Source organism: Ptiloglossa arizonensis, chromosome 1, assembly GCF_051014685.1.
Source record: "Ptiloglossa arizonensis isolate GNS036 chromosome 1, iyPtiAriz1_principal, whole genome shotgun sequence".
Lineage (NCBI taxonomy): Eukaryota > Metazoa > Arthropoda > Insecta > Hymenoptera > Colletidae > Ptiloglossa > Ptiloglossa arizonensis.
The window spans coordinates 17,887,611-17,903,623 of NC_135048.1; the positions used below are offsets into that span (position 1 = coordinate 17,887,611).

General features: G+C 46.9%; 1 protein-coding gene across 4 annotated transcripts in view; it reads right to left on the minus strand.

The window, feature by feature from the left end:
- Positions 1–771: 771 nt before the first annotated feature.
- Tinc (transmembrane protein tincar) overlaps positions 772–16,013 on the minus strand; it is a 48,760-nt gene continuing 33,518 nt past the window's right edge. The window contains exons 6-14 of one of the 4 annotated variants that reach the window (XM_076323683.1): positions 10,157–10,915; positions 9,298–9,485; positions 8,997–9,196; positions 8,074–8,576; positions 7,796–7,991; positions 6,582–6,729; positions 5,167–5,217; positions 4,208–4,414; positions 772–3,773 (exon numbers count right to left, since the gene is read on the minus strand). In XM_076323683.1, the coding sequence (XP_076179798.1) occupies positions 2,649–3,773; positions 4,208–4,414; positions 5,167–5,217; positions 6,582–6,729; positions 7,796–7,991; positions 8,074–8,576; positions 8,997–9,196; positions 9,298–9,485; positions 10,157–10,915 (3,377 nt within the window). In that variant the 3' untranslated portion in view covers positions 772–2,648. The remainder of the gene's footprint in view (positions 3,774–4,207; positions 4,415–5,166; positions 5,218–6,581; positions 6,730–7,795; positions 7,992–8,073; positions 8,577–8,996; positions 9,197–9,297; positions 9,486–10,156; positions 10,916–16,013) is intronic. The other 3 variants (XM_076323690.1, XM_076323700.1, XM_076323707.1) reach the window with 3 other exon arrangements.

The following is a 16,013-nucleotide window of genomic DNA, read 5'->3' on the forward strand; positions in this document are numbered from 1 at the left end:
CGAGAGTTATATATAGTCGCGAAAGGAAAGCAAATTGTATATCTCAACTAGCGTAGGAAGCGTTTCAACGCATCGATGCCCGCGAATCTTGATCGCGAGTTGAACGAACGCTTCTCTCGACGCTATTAAATTCGCTTTTAAAGGACGAAATAACATGGCAGTCGATCGAAACAAGTAAATATACGTGTATAACAGAGATCCATAGATCCTCGCAATTAGTGGCAGTAATCGTTCCCTTAACCTTTCCTAATGGCCCGCCACGTGCTGACCTCATCTAACGTTCGTTATCGGGCCGCCCGTTCGCAACGACGGTTCGAGAAAATCGGTAACCGGTTTCCAGCGATCGAAACGAGATTCGTGAGATCTCGCTTCCGAACACCTCACCGTGAATTCGCAATTTTCGTCCGATCAACGACCCGCGACGAACGGCCGGCACGAGTGTCTCGAAACGCGATCACTTTCGATAATAGTGTTCCCGCCTTAAGTGTGCGTTCCACGGAACCGAGTCACATTTATCGAAACCGGGCAACGTTTTTTGCGTTTTAACCCTTGTTTTGAACGTAGAAAGAGACGGTAGGTCTGTGCGAGACAACGACGCTCTTGTTCGCATTCACATTTATCGAGGGTTAGGAATGAATTCCGCGGTCTGTGAAATAATTTAATAGTACAATAAATAAATTCTCGAATAAAACGTTACGTATACGACAGATGTGATATTATTTTCGATTTTGTTAAGAATCATTTTGTTAAGAATATTTTTTGAAAAAATTCCAAGTTTTTTGGAATTTATTGGTACTTATAAATTACGAGTTCATCGCGTGAGTAAATGTAATTCGAATTACGTCGCGTTCGGTCTCATTTTAATTAGAAAAATGTCGAGCGAAAATGTTGAAATACTTTTACGTTAAAAAAGTAAAAAATAAAAAATGCCTCTCCCTTAGTATCGTCACGTACGCTACTCGCCAACCGAATATCGTGGCGCCATACGTGTGGTTTCCCCCGATAGTAGTGACAAAAGTGTTCACATTTAACGTGAGGTACACTCGCGCACTTAAGGCGGGGACACGGTAACTCGTTTCGTCTACCTAACAACGTATGGAGAATCGGTGGAACGGAAACAGAATTTACGAAATTTTCAGCAACAATTTTATTTACAAAAACAAAACGAAAAATAAACGCATAAATAGACGAAAGAAGGGAAAGAAAAGAGACAGAGAAAGAAAGAAAGAGTAAAATACGAGAAAAGGGAGATCGAGACCGAGACTCGAAGTAGTAAAAAAAATAAAAAAAGAAAAAAATAGGTTGAAAAAAAAAAAAAGAAAAGAAAAACAGAAAATCGTAAATGTTACACGAGACAGCACGTGCGAGAAATGTCTTACCCGATCGTTAATTATATAGGCGGAATACCCGAGTATAATGAGGGGTATTCGCAAAGAATGAAACGGTACACCACCGATCGTGTCCCGTTCTCGATTCTCGCATAGGAACCACCGATCCGAGAGTAATTCCTAAAGAGTAAGCCACGAGAAACCTTTCGAGTAGCCTATCAATCACGCGGCACTGTACGCGCTCGCGCGTTCCTTCGAATCGGCTCGCGAGCGCGTATCGTTCGCGCGTTGTTCCTCTCGCGTACACCGCGCGCAATTCCTCCCTCGAAACTCGGATAGATCCGAATACTTGCGAGACATCCGAGTATCGCGCCCGATTCGATCCGATTCGTCGATCGCGGATCTCGGTGGCTCTCGAGGATCGCGCGATCTGACGATCAAACGATCAAACGTCGTTCGAGAACAACTTAACCTGTAATTTTTTCCTACATAATTCCCCTTCGATGGTTCATCGAAGATTCGATCCATTCCGTCGAGGTTCCATCCGACGATTTCGAGGATTTCCCTCTCCACGTTCCGGAACGATAAACGCATCTAATCAGCGAGTAAAGTCTCCATAGTGACGAAAAGGTTTCTCATTCTCGTATCTTTTCATACATCGATCGCGCGTGTATCTCGATCGTCGTAATCTCGAGTGATCCGAGTCGTCGTCGTCGTCGCGGGATATGTTCACCGTACGGTGACGTGCGCGTGACAATATCCAAAGGAACATTGCCGCGCATGCGCGTCGCTACGATACGAGCGTAGACCAACGATACAGAAATCGTTTTCCTATTCTCGTCTTCGTCGTCGTGATCATCTTCTACTTTTCTTTCGGTTACACGGAAGCATCTCGAGGGACCGTTGATATGGAAGTCGGACAAAGCGTGTTTGTCACGATGGACGATCGTTGTATTAAAAATAGAATTTCCACGCGTCGGTGGTATAAACTTCGCTCTTCGATGGATCGCGAGAAATGTGATTGATATGTTGCGTTGCGTGGTTACCGAGACTCGCGTTCCTCGTGACTTCGACGACCGTACGAGACAACGCACGATAAAAGAACAACAGATCTCTCTGGGTTGCTCGTTTCACCGTTTACGCGCGAGCTAACGAAACCTTTTCGTTCCAAGGAGGGATCGTAGGAAGCACCCGCGCCTAAACGTCCGAGGTGTCCGTTCGGTGCTCGGACGTTGGGTATTCGTTCGCGCGCGGAACGAACGTCGCGCGTTCGCGGTTAGACGACGCGTACGAGCGTGTAGACGATACGCTCGCATCGACTTAATGGGGTAAACACGTGTCGGAGTCACCGCTGCTGGCCATGGAGAAGTTGGCCGAATCGCGATCGGTCTGCCTGATCTGAGCGGCCACGGAGAGCTTACCGTTCGCTTGGGGTTGTTGGGGGAAGGTGTGGTGGCCGGGTAACGCCCACGGTTGCGTGTGCAGCTGCACCGGTGGGAACCTCTTGACGAAGGGATTGTTGGCTTGAACGGCGTGGAGGAGCCTGACGCCGTTGTGATGCGACGGTAGGGTGGTGTGAGACGTGACAGTGGTCGCGTGGACCTGGGGCGGATGAGCGACGAACGTGTGACGCGGTACGGAACCGCAGCTACCGGTGGATCCGCTCATGTGTGAACCGGCCATGCTGTGGGAGGCGTGTGGCAACGGCATGGTGGAGCAATGGGGATAGGTGACGGCAGGCTGGGTCGGATAATGGGGAAGTGTGGCGGACGCAGCGTGAACCCGTATGTCGTTGCTCTCCGTGAACGACGTCATTCGCATGTTGGTGGAACGACCGAATGGCTCCTCGTTGGGATTCAACGGTTCGGTGAGCTTCGTTCGCGAGAGCTTGCGACGTATCACGACCGTTGCCTCGTTCGGGTTCTCGAGTATCACCGCCGGACAACCGGAACCACCCGAACTCGATCCCGAGCTGGCGACCGGGTCGACGTTCGCGTTCGCATTGGCGTTCACGAACAGGGGCACGTGGTTCGCGTACTGGGGCGACGAGAACGATTGGCTAGTACCGGGACGACTGGTAGGTGGCGAGAACGCGGTTACGGTGGCCGCGGTTGGCGGTTGCATGCCACGTTGCAGGGAACAGCTACGCCATTGCTCGCGCGGTTCTTCCCCGTTACGTTGCTCCCCGGTCAGATCGTCGACGCTTGTCGCGCGACGTTGGCAGCTACCGTTGCTCACGTTGCTGGCGTTACTGTGCACACCGCTGGAGGACGTTTCGCTGTGGCTACTCGTGTTGCTGTGACCAGTCACCGAACCGGCTCCGCTGCTGCCGCCCACGGCCTCCAATGGCGGAGAGTTCGAGGAATCCGAACGGGGCGTCAACTCCTCGTGGGGCATGCCCGAGTCCGCTCGGCGCAAACAGCGCGGCGTTTGTCCTCCGTTTGTCTGAAACGAACCGAAACGTCGACGATATCGTCGAGATATTAACGGACAATCGCCGAGAGGGTCGGTGGTCGTTTCTTTTTTAAATTTATTTTCGTCGACGGAACGACGAGACAAAATTTTCCTCGACTCTTCTTCGTGCATTCCGGTTTCTTTTTTTTTTTTTAATTTTTTTTAACACGCAACGGAAAAAACAACAAACACACACCTAGCTACGACGATCAAGACTACGAAAACGGAAACGATGGTCGAGCAGAAGGGTGAGCAAACGACGACCATCTCCGAGTGGAAGGAGGATCGTTGACGTCGGTGAGTCGGTTAGAGGTACTTTTGATCATTTTCCCGGTTCGTGTCGACGCGTTTCTCCGGCTCAACGGTCGTACGGAAAGTTTGCTCACCCGTGGATTAAACGGTGAACACGTTAAGACTTTTAGTACCTGGGTGTCAGTGGTTAGTGGCGCCGTGACAACTTCGGTGGTCGGTGCACAAGTTGGAGTCGGAGGTGGCAGTGGAAGTGGCTCCGAGGTGGGATCGGACAGAGGGTCTGGGGTCAAGAGGGGCGAGGGGTCACCCTCCGAGGGTTGAAGATCGCGATTCGCACTCGCGTAGTAAGTCACTTGGTCGTCGTTCACGCACTCGAGCAGCTGTTGAAATTGTTGCAAATTGGTGACGATTAATCCAAATGCGTTGCGACGCGTGCTTTGCGTTGCGGATAAATACGGATTTTACTAAACGACGAACGAAAACGAAGACGTGGAGGAGTGGGTTATCGGGGATGAAACGGAAAGAGAAGAAAAAGAAACAATCGGAGGAGTTTTGCGCGCGTAGGAAGCGGGGTTTCGTGGTTGGCGATTTCTTCGTGATTATGGTTCACGATACGTGCAACTGGACGTACTACTCGCTGACCGAGTACAAGTTCCACGAACGCGCGACGAAAGACTCTGATATCGTTTCGAGAGAAAGTATGTGGAAAAAATGTAACGCGTTTAGTGAAAAGTCCATCTCGTCGAAGATCCGCTTAAAATTATCGCACGTCGGACGTTAAACGGGAACGAAATGAAAATCGACGGAGCAAAGTCTGCAAAAATTCGGCCGTGGTTTCGGTATTACAATAGTTCTCGTCGAATCGGACTAGCGAACATTTTTGTCGCGCGTTTACCCAATGCGGTTACGCCAATGCGTGTTAGTGGTACACAATCGAAACGACACACGCGCGGCTACGCCAATGCGTGTTAGCGCGCACAATCGAAACGACGCACGCGCGTGCGTTTGCCCGCGCGGCTACGCCAATGGGTGTTAGTGTGCACAATCGAAACGACACACGCGCGATTAATAAACGTTAATGTTACTTCGAAGCGTTGGCACGAAAAGACAAACACATTTTTGTACGTCTTACGTCTCCAAATTTAGGTATACCGTCCCTACGGGATATCAGCCATCTTCCCCACTGTCAAAGCAAAACAGAACCAAATTAAAAGCCGAGAACGAGGAACGGGGACCCGGCACGAAACAAACGACGCGGGTATGGGTGGGTGAAACGTTTCGCGACAAAACCACGAAACTTGTTCTCGGGGAATCAGACGTCGTTGAAACGTCGCATGCTGGCAAAATTTCTTACTCGAACCGTCGCACTCGCGATGCGCTCGAACCCTTTCGCTGCGCGAGGCTCCGATGCAAAGCGTGCGCTACGTGCGGCAAACTCGTGGCAATAGCCGACGCCTATGTGCGGGATTACTTTTACATGCGCCTAGGGTACGAATCGGAGATACCCGTTTCGTATTCGATGTACGCCGTGTCTCGTTTCGCGTAATTTTAAACACACCGTGTACTCGTGTATTCTACGTGTATCGACGTACTCGTATATTTTATTTACGTCATATGCAAAAAATGTTTTGCAGTGGTGATAAGAAGCTTTTGCACCAGATGCTCCGGAAATACGTGTTCATATTTCGGGGGAGAAATTTACCCTACGATAAGTACACAATTTTTTACGAACTTTGTACGTTCTATGTATTGGGTTGTTTGGAAAGTCGTTTTGTTTTTTTTTTGGTGAAAATGAAACACGATTTTTTTAGAGTGTATAAACATTTTATTAAACTATATATTCTCCATTTTGGAGAACGAAACGACTTTCCGAACAACCCAATACGTATCGACGTGAAGTAATTTTTAGGAAACCTTTACTAATTTTCGAAAGAAAAATACCATTGCGTAAAATTCTCAGAGTACAGATACTAAAAGTATTCGATACATTTATATATATTTTCCGTCGATAAACGTCTTCTCTGGAAGGTAACGATATCCCCAGCGGTTGAAAATTAGCATTTGGAAGTAAACGATATTGTCGATGCAACTGGATAAAATATTAATTTTCTACGATTCGGTGTTTCACGTTATCTTTGTATCTTCGATCCCGAAATTTTGTAAAACCGTGTTCTCTCTTTCTACGAATTATACGGAAAATTATACGAATTGAAATACGGGTACGTTGGACACACGTATGATTAAATACGTGCAAAGTGGTACACGTGTATTTAACCGTACGCGAAATTATATACACGTATACGTACTGAAAATTACACGAAGTAGGGATAGTTTCGATACACGTTCGAAACGGTGATCTCCGATGCAAACGTTCGCCGAACGCAGCAGCGATTGAGCGTATGCGTTGGCGCCTATGGGGGCGCACGGTGAATCGCATCGAGTAGCAACCATAGGCGCCAACATCGATGAAAGAGTCGAACGAAGCTCGCGGTTACGATTTGCGACGGTGTAGTACTCGGACGTGGTTACGATAAAGCTTTCGAATACCTTGTTCTCCTCGGACGTTGAATCGTCGGCGGGGTCCAGAGACGTTATCAACGGTAATTCCCGTAGCGTGGCGTAATCTCCGTCATCCTCAGGCCCGCCCGCGTCACCGGCACCGGCACCGCCACCTCGTCTGGCTTTTCCCTTATTACTGAAATACAAACGCGCCAAACGTACGTTGCGTTGAATGCATTTGTCGGACCGACGTGTCTCGGCGATTACTAACGAGGGTAAGAGGGATGGTTTCCCAACGTCGATTGTCCGCTGAACAATCGCCCGAGCGAACCGAACGTGCGCAACACGCTCGTCGTCGGCGAAGCCAATCAGCGTAGGAAAAGAAGAAGCGTTATCGATCGGATCGAACGGTCTCACCACGATCGGTATGTATATATGTCTTATCGAGCGGTTACAGCGGGATGGTAAATTACAGGCACGAGCGAGGAGATGGTGGCTAATTACTGGAGCCGACGACGACGACCTCGTCCGTCGCTGTACGCAACGTTGACTCTTTGCGGTTCGATTCGCGGCGAATTTTCCTGCAATTTAACCACCGTTACTCTCCGCGCGGGGTAAATTCGAACAACGGTGAAACCCTTGGTGCACCGAGAACCGGAATTTTACACTTGTTCTGTTCCGTGAACGAGAAGTGGAAAAAGGAGAGAACCGCGAAGAGTCGACAGAGTTGCGAGTCGAGTTGGCTGACTTTGGTAGTTAACGCGCATACTTATTTACATACGCGTGGACAAGGGGTGCGGAGACGCGCGAGTCGCAAACTTCAGGACCCCCCTCCCCTTACCTCGCACCTACGAGACAGAGACAAGACAACTCATGGGGAGGGGAAAACTTCAAATCTATGAGAAGTACAAACGCAAATCGAGAATCGAGGGAGTAAATACACACCGATCACAAGGATACTAGAGTACTGTACGTAGCAGCGAAAGCGTAGAGTTTCCAAGCGGATCGGAAGGCGAAAGTAAATAATAATAATAATAATGATAATAATAATAATCACGTGATACCGTGATCGTTGAATCGAAGCGATGTGTACGTGTCTGTGGATAACAAATCAGTTCGATCGACGATCGACACCGAGATCGGAGCGTTTATCACTGTTGGCAGGTGAAAGAGAAGAGAGAAAGATAGAGAGAGAGAAGCGAAAGGCACGGGCACAGCGAGATGTACTGAAAGACACCAAGAGGAGGGAGGAGGGTAGTTACCGCGAGCCTGACGTACTAGGCAGGTCGTTAAAGGTGACCTTGGGCTTCAGTTTCTTGTTCAGCCAGCTTTTGTCTGTATTAGGGGCACCATTGGCGTCGTTCGGCGATTGGGTAGGCGACGGACGTAATTTCGGCCTCAGCCAGTAAATCTGCTCGTCGTCGGCCGTTGATTCGCCGTCCACGGTATCGGTATTTCCTGTAAAAGAAGGAAAAGGGTTTAGTAGATCGCTGTTGAAAAATGGAACGATATCTAACAATCTGGACCACGTGTCGCGTACCTTGAGAGCGTGCCTTCCTCTCGATGGCTGCCTTTTGTATCACGCTCATGATGGCCTTTTTCGGCGAGGCGTCGGCAATGGTGTAGGTCCTACCGTTACCGACGATCAACAACGGTGCACTGGTACCGTCCTCGTCGTCCCTGGCCGATACCAGATCCACGTCTGTCACCAGTTTCACCGACCTAGCCGACCTTACCGTCGTACGACCGATCGTGACTCTCAGCTTGAACGTCCAGCGTTGCTTTATCGTGAGGCAGATCCATAGCAGCAGCCAGAGGAAAAGGTGAAGCACAGTGGCGACGATACAAGCCAAGATGGCGCCATCCAGGCTGGCACGGTAAACGACGCTGTAGTCGTAGAGCAACGGGGCGCTGCAGATCGCGATCGCCAAGAAGACGCAAAGAGCGGTGCAATGGGTGAAATAAACCCAACCGTTGCCCTCGCGATTCTCCTTCGGCAAGATCACTCGACGCTCGCGTTCCTGGTTCAGGAACGCCGTGAATCTATACGAACGTAAATGTATTAGTCGTCAAAGTCTCCAGAGAACACTTGACTCAATATAGATCTTCGAACACCGTTGTAACTTGGTGAAAAATAGTCGTAAGATCGAGGTCTTGAGACTGCTGTAACTTGGTGAAAAATAATCGTAAGATCGAGGTCTTGAAACTGCTGTAACTTGGTGAAAGATAGTCGTAAAATCGTCCTCGTGGTGTCGTTTTAAAGATCGGATTTTCTACTTTAGCGTCTATACGTTGAAGTCCCCTAAAGATCCTCTTACACCGAGAGGAGATTGAAGAAGCGAAGATATCTTTCGCGAAACAAATTGAAACATTTCTAAACACCTCTCAATTGTTTAGAAAATTTTTCACGCGTCTAAAATTACCACGAATTCGAAGATCGAGGTCTCGACAATTACGTCTTACCTGCCGTAAGCGTAGAAGTACATCACCATACTGGAACAGAGTACCAGGAGAGAGGAGAGAGCGAACAAAACGAGGGTGACGTGCGGATTGAGTAAGAAGTACGAGTCTCCGAAAATGGTCGATATGGTGCTGGTGCTCGATGCAGTTCGATACTGTTGCCGAAGAACGGGCAGTACCTTCAAGGGGCCGACCACTTGAATCTGAAAACATAACGATAACGGTTATGTCAGCGGGGAGGAGGACACTTGGTCTCGATCGAATACGTGTAACGCGAAAATCGCCAGTCCGTGAAATTGCTTACCTTATAAAGAACGGACATTCCAACGAAGGCCAGCAAGCTTTGGGCGGTATTCATGACCAATTGGAGACTGAAGATCGTGCCAAGAGCTTTGTTACACGACCAGAAAACAGCGGGGTACCTCACGGAGTACACGCCGAGGGCGATGGCGTAATTCAAGTATTCCAAGGTAATTGGTCCGTAAGGTTCGGCTGTAAAAAGTATCGGGGACGCGTTGAAGCGATACGTGTAATTTTTCTAATCGTCTGCGGTCACTTAACGAGAAAACATTGGCGATGAAAATTGATACTCGGTGCACTATTGTACGTTGCCTCGTGGATAGTGCAAGTGCACTTTTAACGCGTACTATTGGGTTGTTTGAAAAGTGATTTCGTTTTCCAAAATGAAGAATATACGATTTAATAAAATGTTTATACACTCTATAAAATAAAGGACTTTCAAGTTCAATTGCGATCCAAGGTCAGGTACACTTACAACGTCTAAAAGTAGAATACAACAAAAGAAACTAAATACTCAATTCCCACTACCGTAAACGTAGCATCGTGTTCATAAAAATGTTACACGGTTCTTGAATTCGCCTCGACGTCATCCACGATAAAACGAGAGAAAAAAGGAACTCCTACTTATATAAAAAAAAAAATAATCTCAGTTTCCTCTTAAAAAAATTTTCAAAATTTCTATTCTCATCTTTCGTAGTGAACTCACTTTCAACCGATTTTCATTGAAAACGTTCGTCTTCGTAGATGCTCGCAAACAGCCTAATCGTGCACCTCGTTAAAGCTTCCCAAGAAAAATTCTCCAAATATTCTCGAGTTCTCGAACACCTAACCAAAAAAAAACTTCCAATCCCGTTACGACTTACCGGTTTCGAGTTCTAGGTTCAATTGTTCCGGATGGTCCAAATCGGCCAGACTGTTCATCGTCAGCGACATGCTCTGTGCTGTTAGGTTACCCCCAGTTGGGATTCTGGCGGGTCTGACGGTGGTCGAGGCTCTACCGAGACTCTTCGTCTTGGATCTGCTCTTCGAGTTGTTCCTGAGGATTGTTTTCGCGGTCGGTCGTTTGACTGTGGTGCCATACTTAGAGGTGGTACTTTTAGAAATCTTGGTAGGTTGTATCGTTGGTGCGATGGTCGAGGTCAGAGCGGTGGCCACGGCTGACTCCGTGACCGCGACCATAGTCGTTGCGGTCGTTGGACCCGCGAGGATCGTTGTCTTGGCCGTGGTGACGATCCTCGTTGTGGTCTTGAGCGTTTCCTGGTTGGTGGAGATCGTTGGTCTACCGGTGGTCGCGATCGATGCGGCATCGGTGCTCAAAATCCGCGCGATGGGCGGTGGTAGACCGGTGCCGGTTGTACGAAACAGATTGGTGAACTTGTGGGCGGGGTCACGAGCGCGAGACTCGACGGTATTGTCGACGATAACGGACAACTCGGGGGTCGTGGTCGTGTAATCGTGCACCGTTTCGTCGAGCTCCTCTTCGGGTGTCAAAGTGACGAACGGTTGGGGAGTTATGAAACCGGTCAGGATGCTGAGGTTCACGTTTGGATTCAAGAAGCTGGAAACGACCAGTCTGTCCCGTTGGATCATCACCCAGTCCAGGTCCGTGCGCCATATTGCCTCTGCAAAGGAAATTACTGTTCAGTTTCATCGACCGTAACCGTGAAAACACTCCTCGTAACAAATTAGTAGCCACGTTCCACGAGCTTCGAAATCCACGGCTGCGCTCGGCCTGTTAGCTTACGTCGCTCCAACTTGGCGAAATACGGCGTAATTACATTTACAGGATTAACTCTTTCCTATCTCGTTTCTTCGTGCTCCGCGGTTTCGTACTTTTAATCCGGATTCTGGGCGGGGATGGATCGCGGTGGCGGGGGAAAGCCGCGGAAGGAAGAAAAAATTAGGAAATCCCGTGGCTTTAAGTCGGATTAGCCAGCTTCCCGTCGTGTTCCATCGTTTTCGACCGATCCTGGCGTAGCACGCTCTTCCCCCGAAATTTAACGACCATCTTTTCGAATATGTTTCGTATTATCGTCAACGAGCGATAGTTTTCTTTTCTTTTTTCATTTTCACGCTGCCTCGATTCGAGTCCGTGTAAATTTTTCCTTTTTCTGAAAAGTGGAAACCAGCTTTTCTCACCTCGAAATTCATCTCGAAACTCACCTCGAGAGTCGCCATTTTGTAACCGTGGACACCATCGAGGAGATCGCGACTTGTAACCGACTAACTGTGAACATTTTTGTCGGTTTATCGAAAGTAGGGGCAACGTCCGGTATATGGTTTTTCCAAGGAAACTATTTTCAAGACGATAACGCGAATTTCTCGTTAAGTGAAATATAAACAGTTTTGTAAAACCGGTTCTGTCGCTTTTTAGACACGGCTCGCGCAGTAAGCGAGCGGACCCAGAGTCGCGTTCAAGTTCACGAACGCGGGAGAGGCTCATTGTTGACGGAAGCGAACTATCCCCTGTTTGCTGGCTCCGACCAAACCTTACCTTTGCGCTACCCTTTCACCCATTCTCCTCTTTCCACCCCTTATACTTGACTCGCGACAATGACCTTTGCGCAGGTGACGCTGTTCCGGCCAACGTATTTTCCATTCGAGTGCAAAAGGGGCATCTCGTGCGTTCCGATACACACGCGAAAATCGAATTCATGTGCCCGTGGGTACTAACGATTAAGATTTACGCTCTCGACTTCGATAATTGGAACGTACAACCGCCCGAACCGTAATACAAGCAAACAAACGATAGTCCAAATAAACGACGGTCCAAATAAACGAGTCTCGACGAAAAGTTCAGTATAACAATGTAACACGATAAATAGAATTTTTGAAAATCAGGATCGAATATTAGTAGTTTCTCGTTTCTCGAAATTGATACAAATGGAACGGAAGAATTCTCGTTAGTTGATTGCGAGTTATACACGGTTTCGACTATCGTGTAACGTATGTATATTTTCCACGGTGTGTTCTATTATTATTTTATCAAATATAGTAATATATCTTTACAAGTGTTACAAAACTTTGAAACCTTGGAGATTTGATTTTATCTTCTTAAAGAAATTTACCGTAAATAAGAAAATTGCTCCATGTGTGCATTATTATACTCCACGGGTATATAAACGTTCATTAAAATCGAATTTACAGGTCAGGAGAAATTTCCTTATGACAGAGCCACTGTGTACAGTGAAAACGCCCATAGGCGTCTATCGCACGCGATCGATCACGAGTGTAGGTGTTCGTGATAGCAAAAGAGTTAAAAACTTCTAACAATTCTCGAAATAGAGGTACTAGGAATCAGAAAATTATTGCTTCGAAGAAGCAAGTTGGCTACGATAAATTTTTCCACGATGGAGTATGTGTACGTCGACTGTCCCTAACAGGTTAAAGAGTAAGGTTTGGTGACGCCAATGGACACAGAACTTCGGAGCAATTAAAGGAGAACACGCGTCGAAAAATTGGAAACTTCTTTGCGGAAATTATCGTAAACGTCTGGAATCGTTTGATATCGACTCTGGAATTTCGATAAGTAATACACGTACACGAATCGATGGTCTTTCATTACTCTCGAAAGTCTCTTCGGCGACGCCAATGGACCCAGAACTTCGGAACAATTAAAGGAGAACACGCGTCGAAAAATTGGAAACTTCTTTGCGGAAATTTTCGTAAACGTCTGCAATCGTCTGATATCGACTCTGGAATTTCAATAAGTAATACACGTACACGAATCGATGGTCTTTCATTACTCTCGAAAGTCTCTTTGGCGACGCCAATGGACCCAGAACTCCGGAGCGATTAAAGGAGAACACGCGTCGAAAAATTGGAAATTTTTGTCCCGTGAATCTTCGTAGACGTCGCTCCAAATACGCTCCAAAGCGCTTGGATTCGCTTCGGGGGAGAGAACGACTCTGGAATTTCGATAAATAATACACGTGCACGAATCGATGGTCTTTCATTAGCCCTAAAGTCTCTTCCGAGAAGAAAGTAACTAATTTTTCAAATACACGTCCCCTTTTCGTGTATCCGCGGTCGTTCGTTTCATCTGGCGCAAATTATTCGTCTTCTCGTCGCGCGGGACACGATGGCGACGAGTAGCGATCGAGGGGAGCCGAAAAATGAAACAATAGACCGTAACGAGGAACAAATATACGACGGAAAGACGAAAACGAAAGAGTCACGAGGGGTGTTCTCCCTTATCCCTCTACTTACGACGTCTTTGCGTCGATGTAAACACGGTGCATTTCTTTTTCTCTCTAAACGAGTTAAGACTCGCTCGACTGCCATTTCTTTTTTTCTTTTCACACTGAACTTACTCTTTACTTCCTTCTCTTAGTTCCTTGTCTTTCGTGCACACCTTTGCCCCCTTTTTATCTCGATTAGACTTGGTTCTAGCTTAAAGAATAATATAAAAAAAAAAATAAAGAAACATCTTCTGGAACACTCTCCAACCGTAAAGAAAATTCACAAATATGTATACAACGTCCACAGAAAGACCCGCGAAAAAAGAAGAAAGCGATTCGGAGGTCGACACGGTGATTCGCAAAATTAGACAATTAATTCAGCGAACTCGAGCGCTCGGGTGGTTCGAGATGGAAGGATTCTACAAACGGCAAATCCTGCAGCAAACTGTATGCACACACCTGGCCGATCAATACACGAACCAGGACGTAGTCAGGACGAAGTTGCCCTGTTACATCCCAACCGCCCGTTTCTCCATGCGCGAATCGTCCTACTCCGGCGATGATGCGCCAGCTACGGCGGTTAAACATTTTTTTTCGCGAAAATCTTTTCGTCGAACAGCGAAACATCGAACGAAATTGTCACGAGTCGACGTTCAATTCGACAAGTCGGTCGAACTTGACAATTTTCGTCCGACTCCTGACCGAGACTTTCGAGACGAAGACTGGTCCTGCTAGGTGGTAGCGAACACTGTATTACAACATTCCAAACGACTCTGGCGACCCCTTTTTCTTTCGAGCGTGTTATGAATGCTGCCCGGAAGACGGTCAGCGTTTAACCGGATGTTTTTTCGGTCTCGTTACGGTGTGAGAATTTTCTCAAAGGTGGCGAGAGACCTCCCCTTCTCTTCATCCTCTGTCGTATCAAAAGAAATTACGCCGTTACCGCGCGGATGGTTCCCGGTGCTTTATAGCGAAGAAATGAACGAATTTTAAACGGGCGACCTTTAATTAAAGCCGCGTGTATTTGATTTTCGGCGGCGTAACGAAAGATCCTTTGTAGACATCGTTAAAGGTACTTTGTTCGGTGCGATTGGTGTTCGTAAATTCGAGACAGGGATTATTATTAGAAAAGAGAGAAACCATGCTCGGTGGGGAACGACACGATGGAAATCGGTGCGTCGATCCTGTATGTGATTCGTGCTCGTTCGATTTCGATTTAGACTGATTTTCAACACTTTTGTTATCGTGGACATCGCGCGAGGTCACTCGTATTGGAAAATGAGAATACGTTGTATTTTTGCAAAATTCATTTTTGCGAGGACGAATTTACAAGATAGTTTGTCGTTGGTAGAATAGGGTAGACGATGAATAGAATTTTTTTTTTTTTTTGTGAAATTAATTTCTCTAGTTTTAATCTTTACGAGACGCTCGAAAATAAGGGATGAAAGAGACGATGGAATTTTTGTGAAACTGTGGACAAGATATTTAGTGTATCTAAGGACTAATTTAGAAAAAATTTTGTCGTTCATGGTAATGCAAATGATAAACAATGGATAAAAAAGACGGTAGGTATATCTTTGCAAAATTCTTCCATTTTCATTTTCTACGTTTGAAAGAAAGATGTGACACACATAGACACACACACGCACACACACAAAATGCAACATTACAATGTTTGCAAAAATAATTTTTGTGAAACTGTGGACAAGATATCTAGCGTATCTAAGGACTAATTTACAAGAAATTTTGTCGGTCATGATAACAGAAATAATAAACAAAGGATAAAAAACACCATAGATACATCTTTGCAAAATTAATTCTTTATATAATAACGGAAATGAATATTTTATTCACTATCGTTATCTCTTATAAGATAACGGAAATGATAAACAACGAAAAAAGATACGGTAGGTACATTTTTGCACAATGAATTCTTTCATTTTCATTTTCTACGCTCGAAAGCAAGACGTGACACACATAGACACATATACGTACACACACGCACGCACACACATAAAACGGAACATTACAATGTTTGCAAAAATACCCACGAGCGACATTGCGGTAGCGAGATATCTCGTCCGCGGTAGGAAAAGGGTCAACGAGCCGCGAAAATGCGCCACCGGCCCGCGGAACTCGAAGGGACGTCCGAAATCGTTTTTTTTTCTTTCGAATGCACGACAATGCAACCGTGTAACGTGCGTAGATAAGTGCCATACACGTACGCGCAAGTGGAAGCGATACTTGTCCCGGTTTTCGAGCGTTCGCGTAGGTGAGAGCAATTTCGTGTCTGGCTCACGGCACTCGAAACATTCGGACTCACGGACGTCGGAGTTCGCTGTACGCCTATGCGTGTGCACGCCCGGCTGTGTGCGACTTGCTCCGTATGACGCCACGTTGACCTATACTACTGACTGACTGAAAAATAACGCGAACGCGCGTGGCCCAATATTGTTCCCCTCTTCTTTCTCATTTTTTTCGTTTCGAAAGCTAAACGTATTTTTACGTTACAATGGAGGAAAGGGGGGGTTGCATCGAT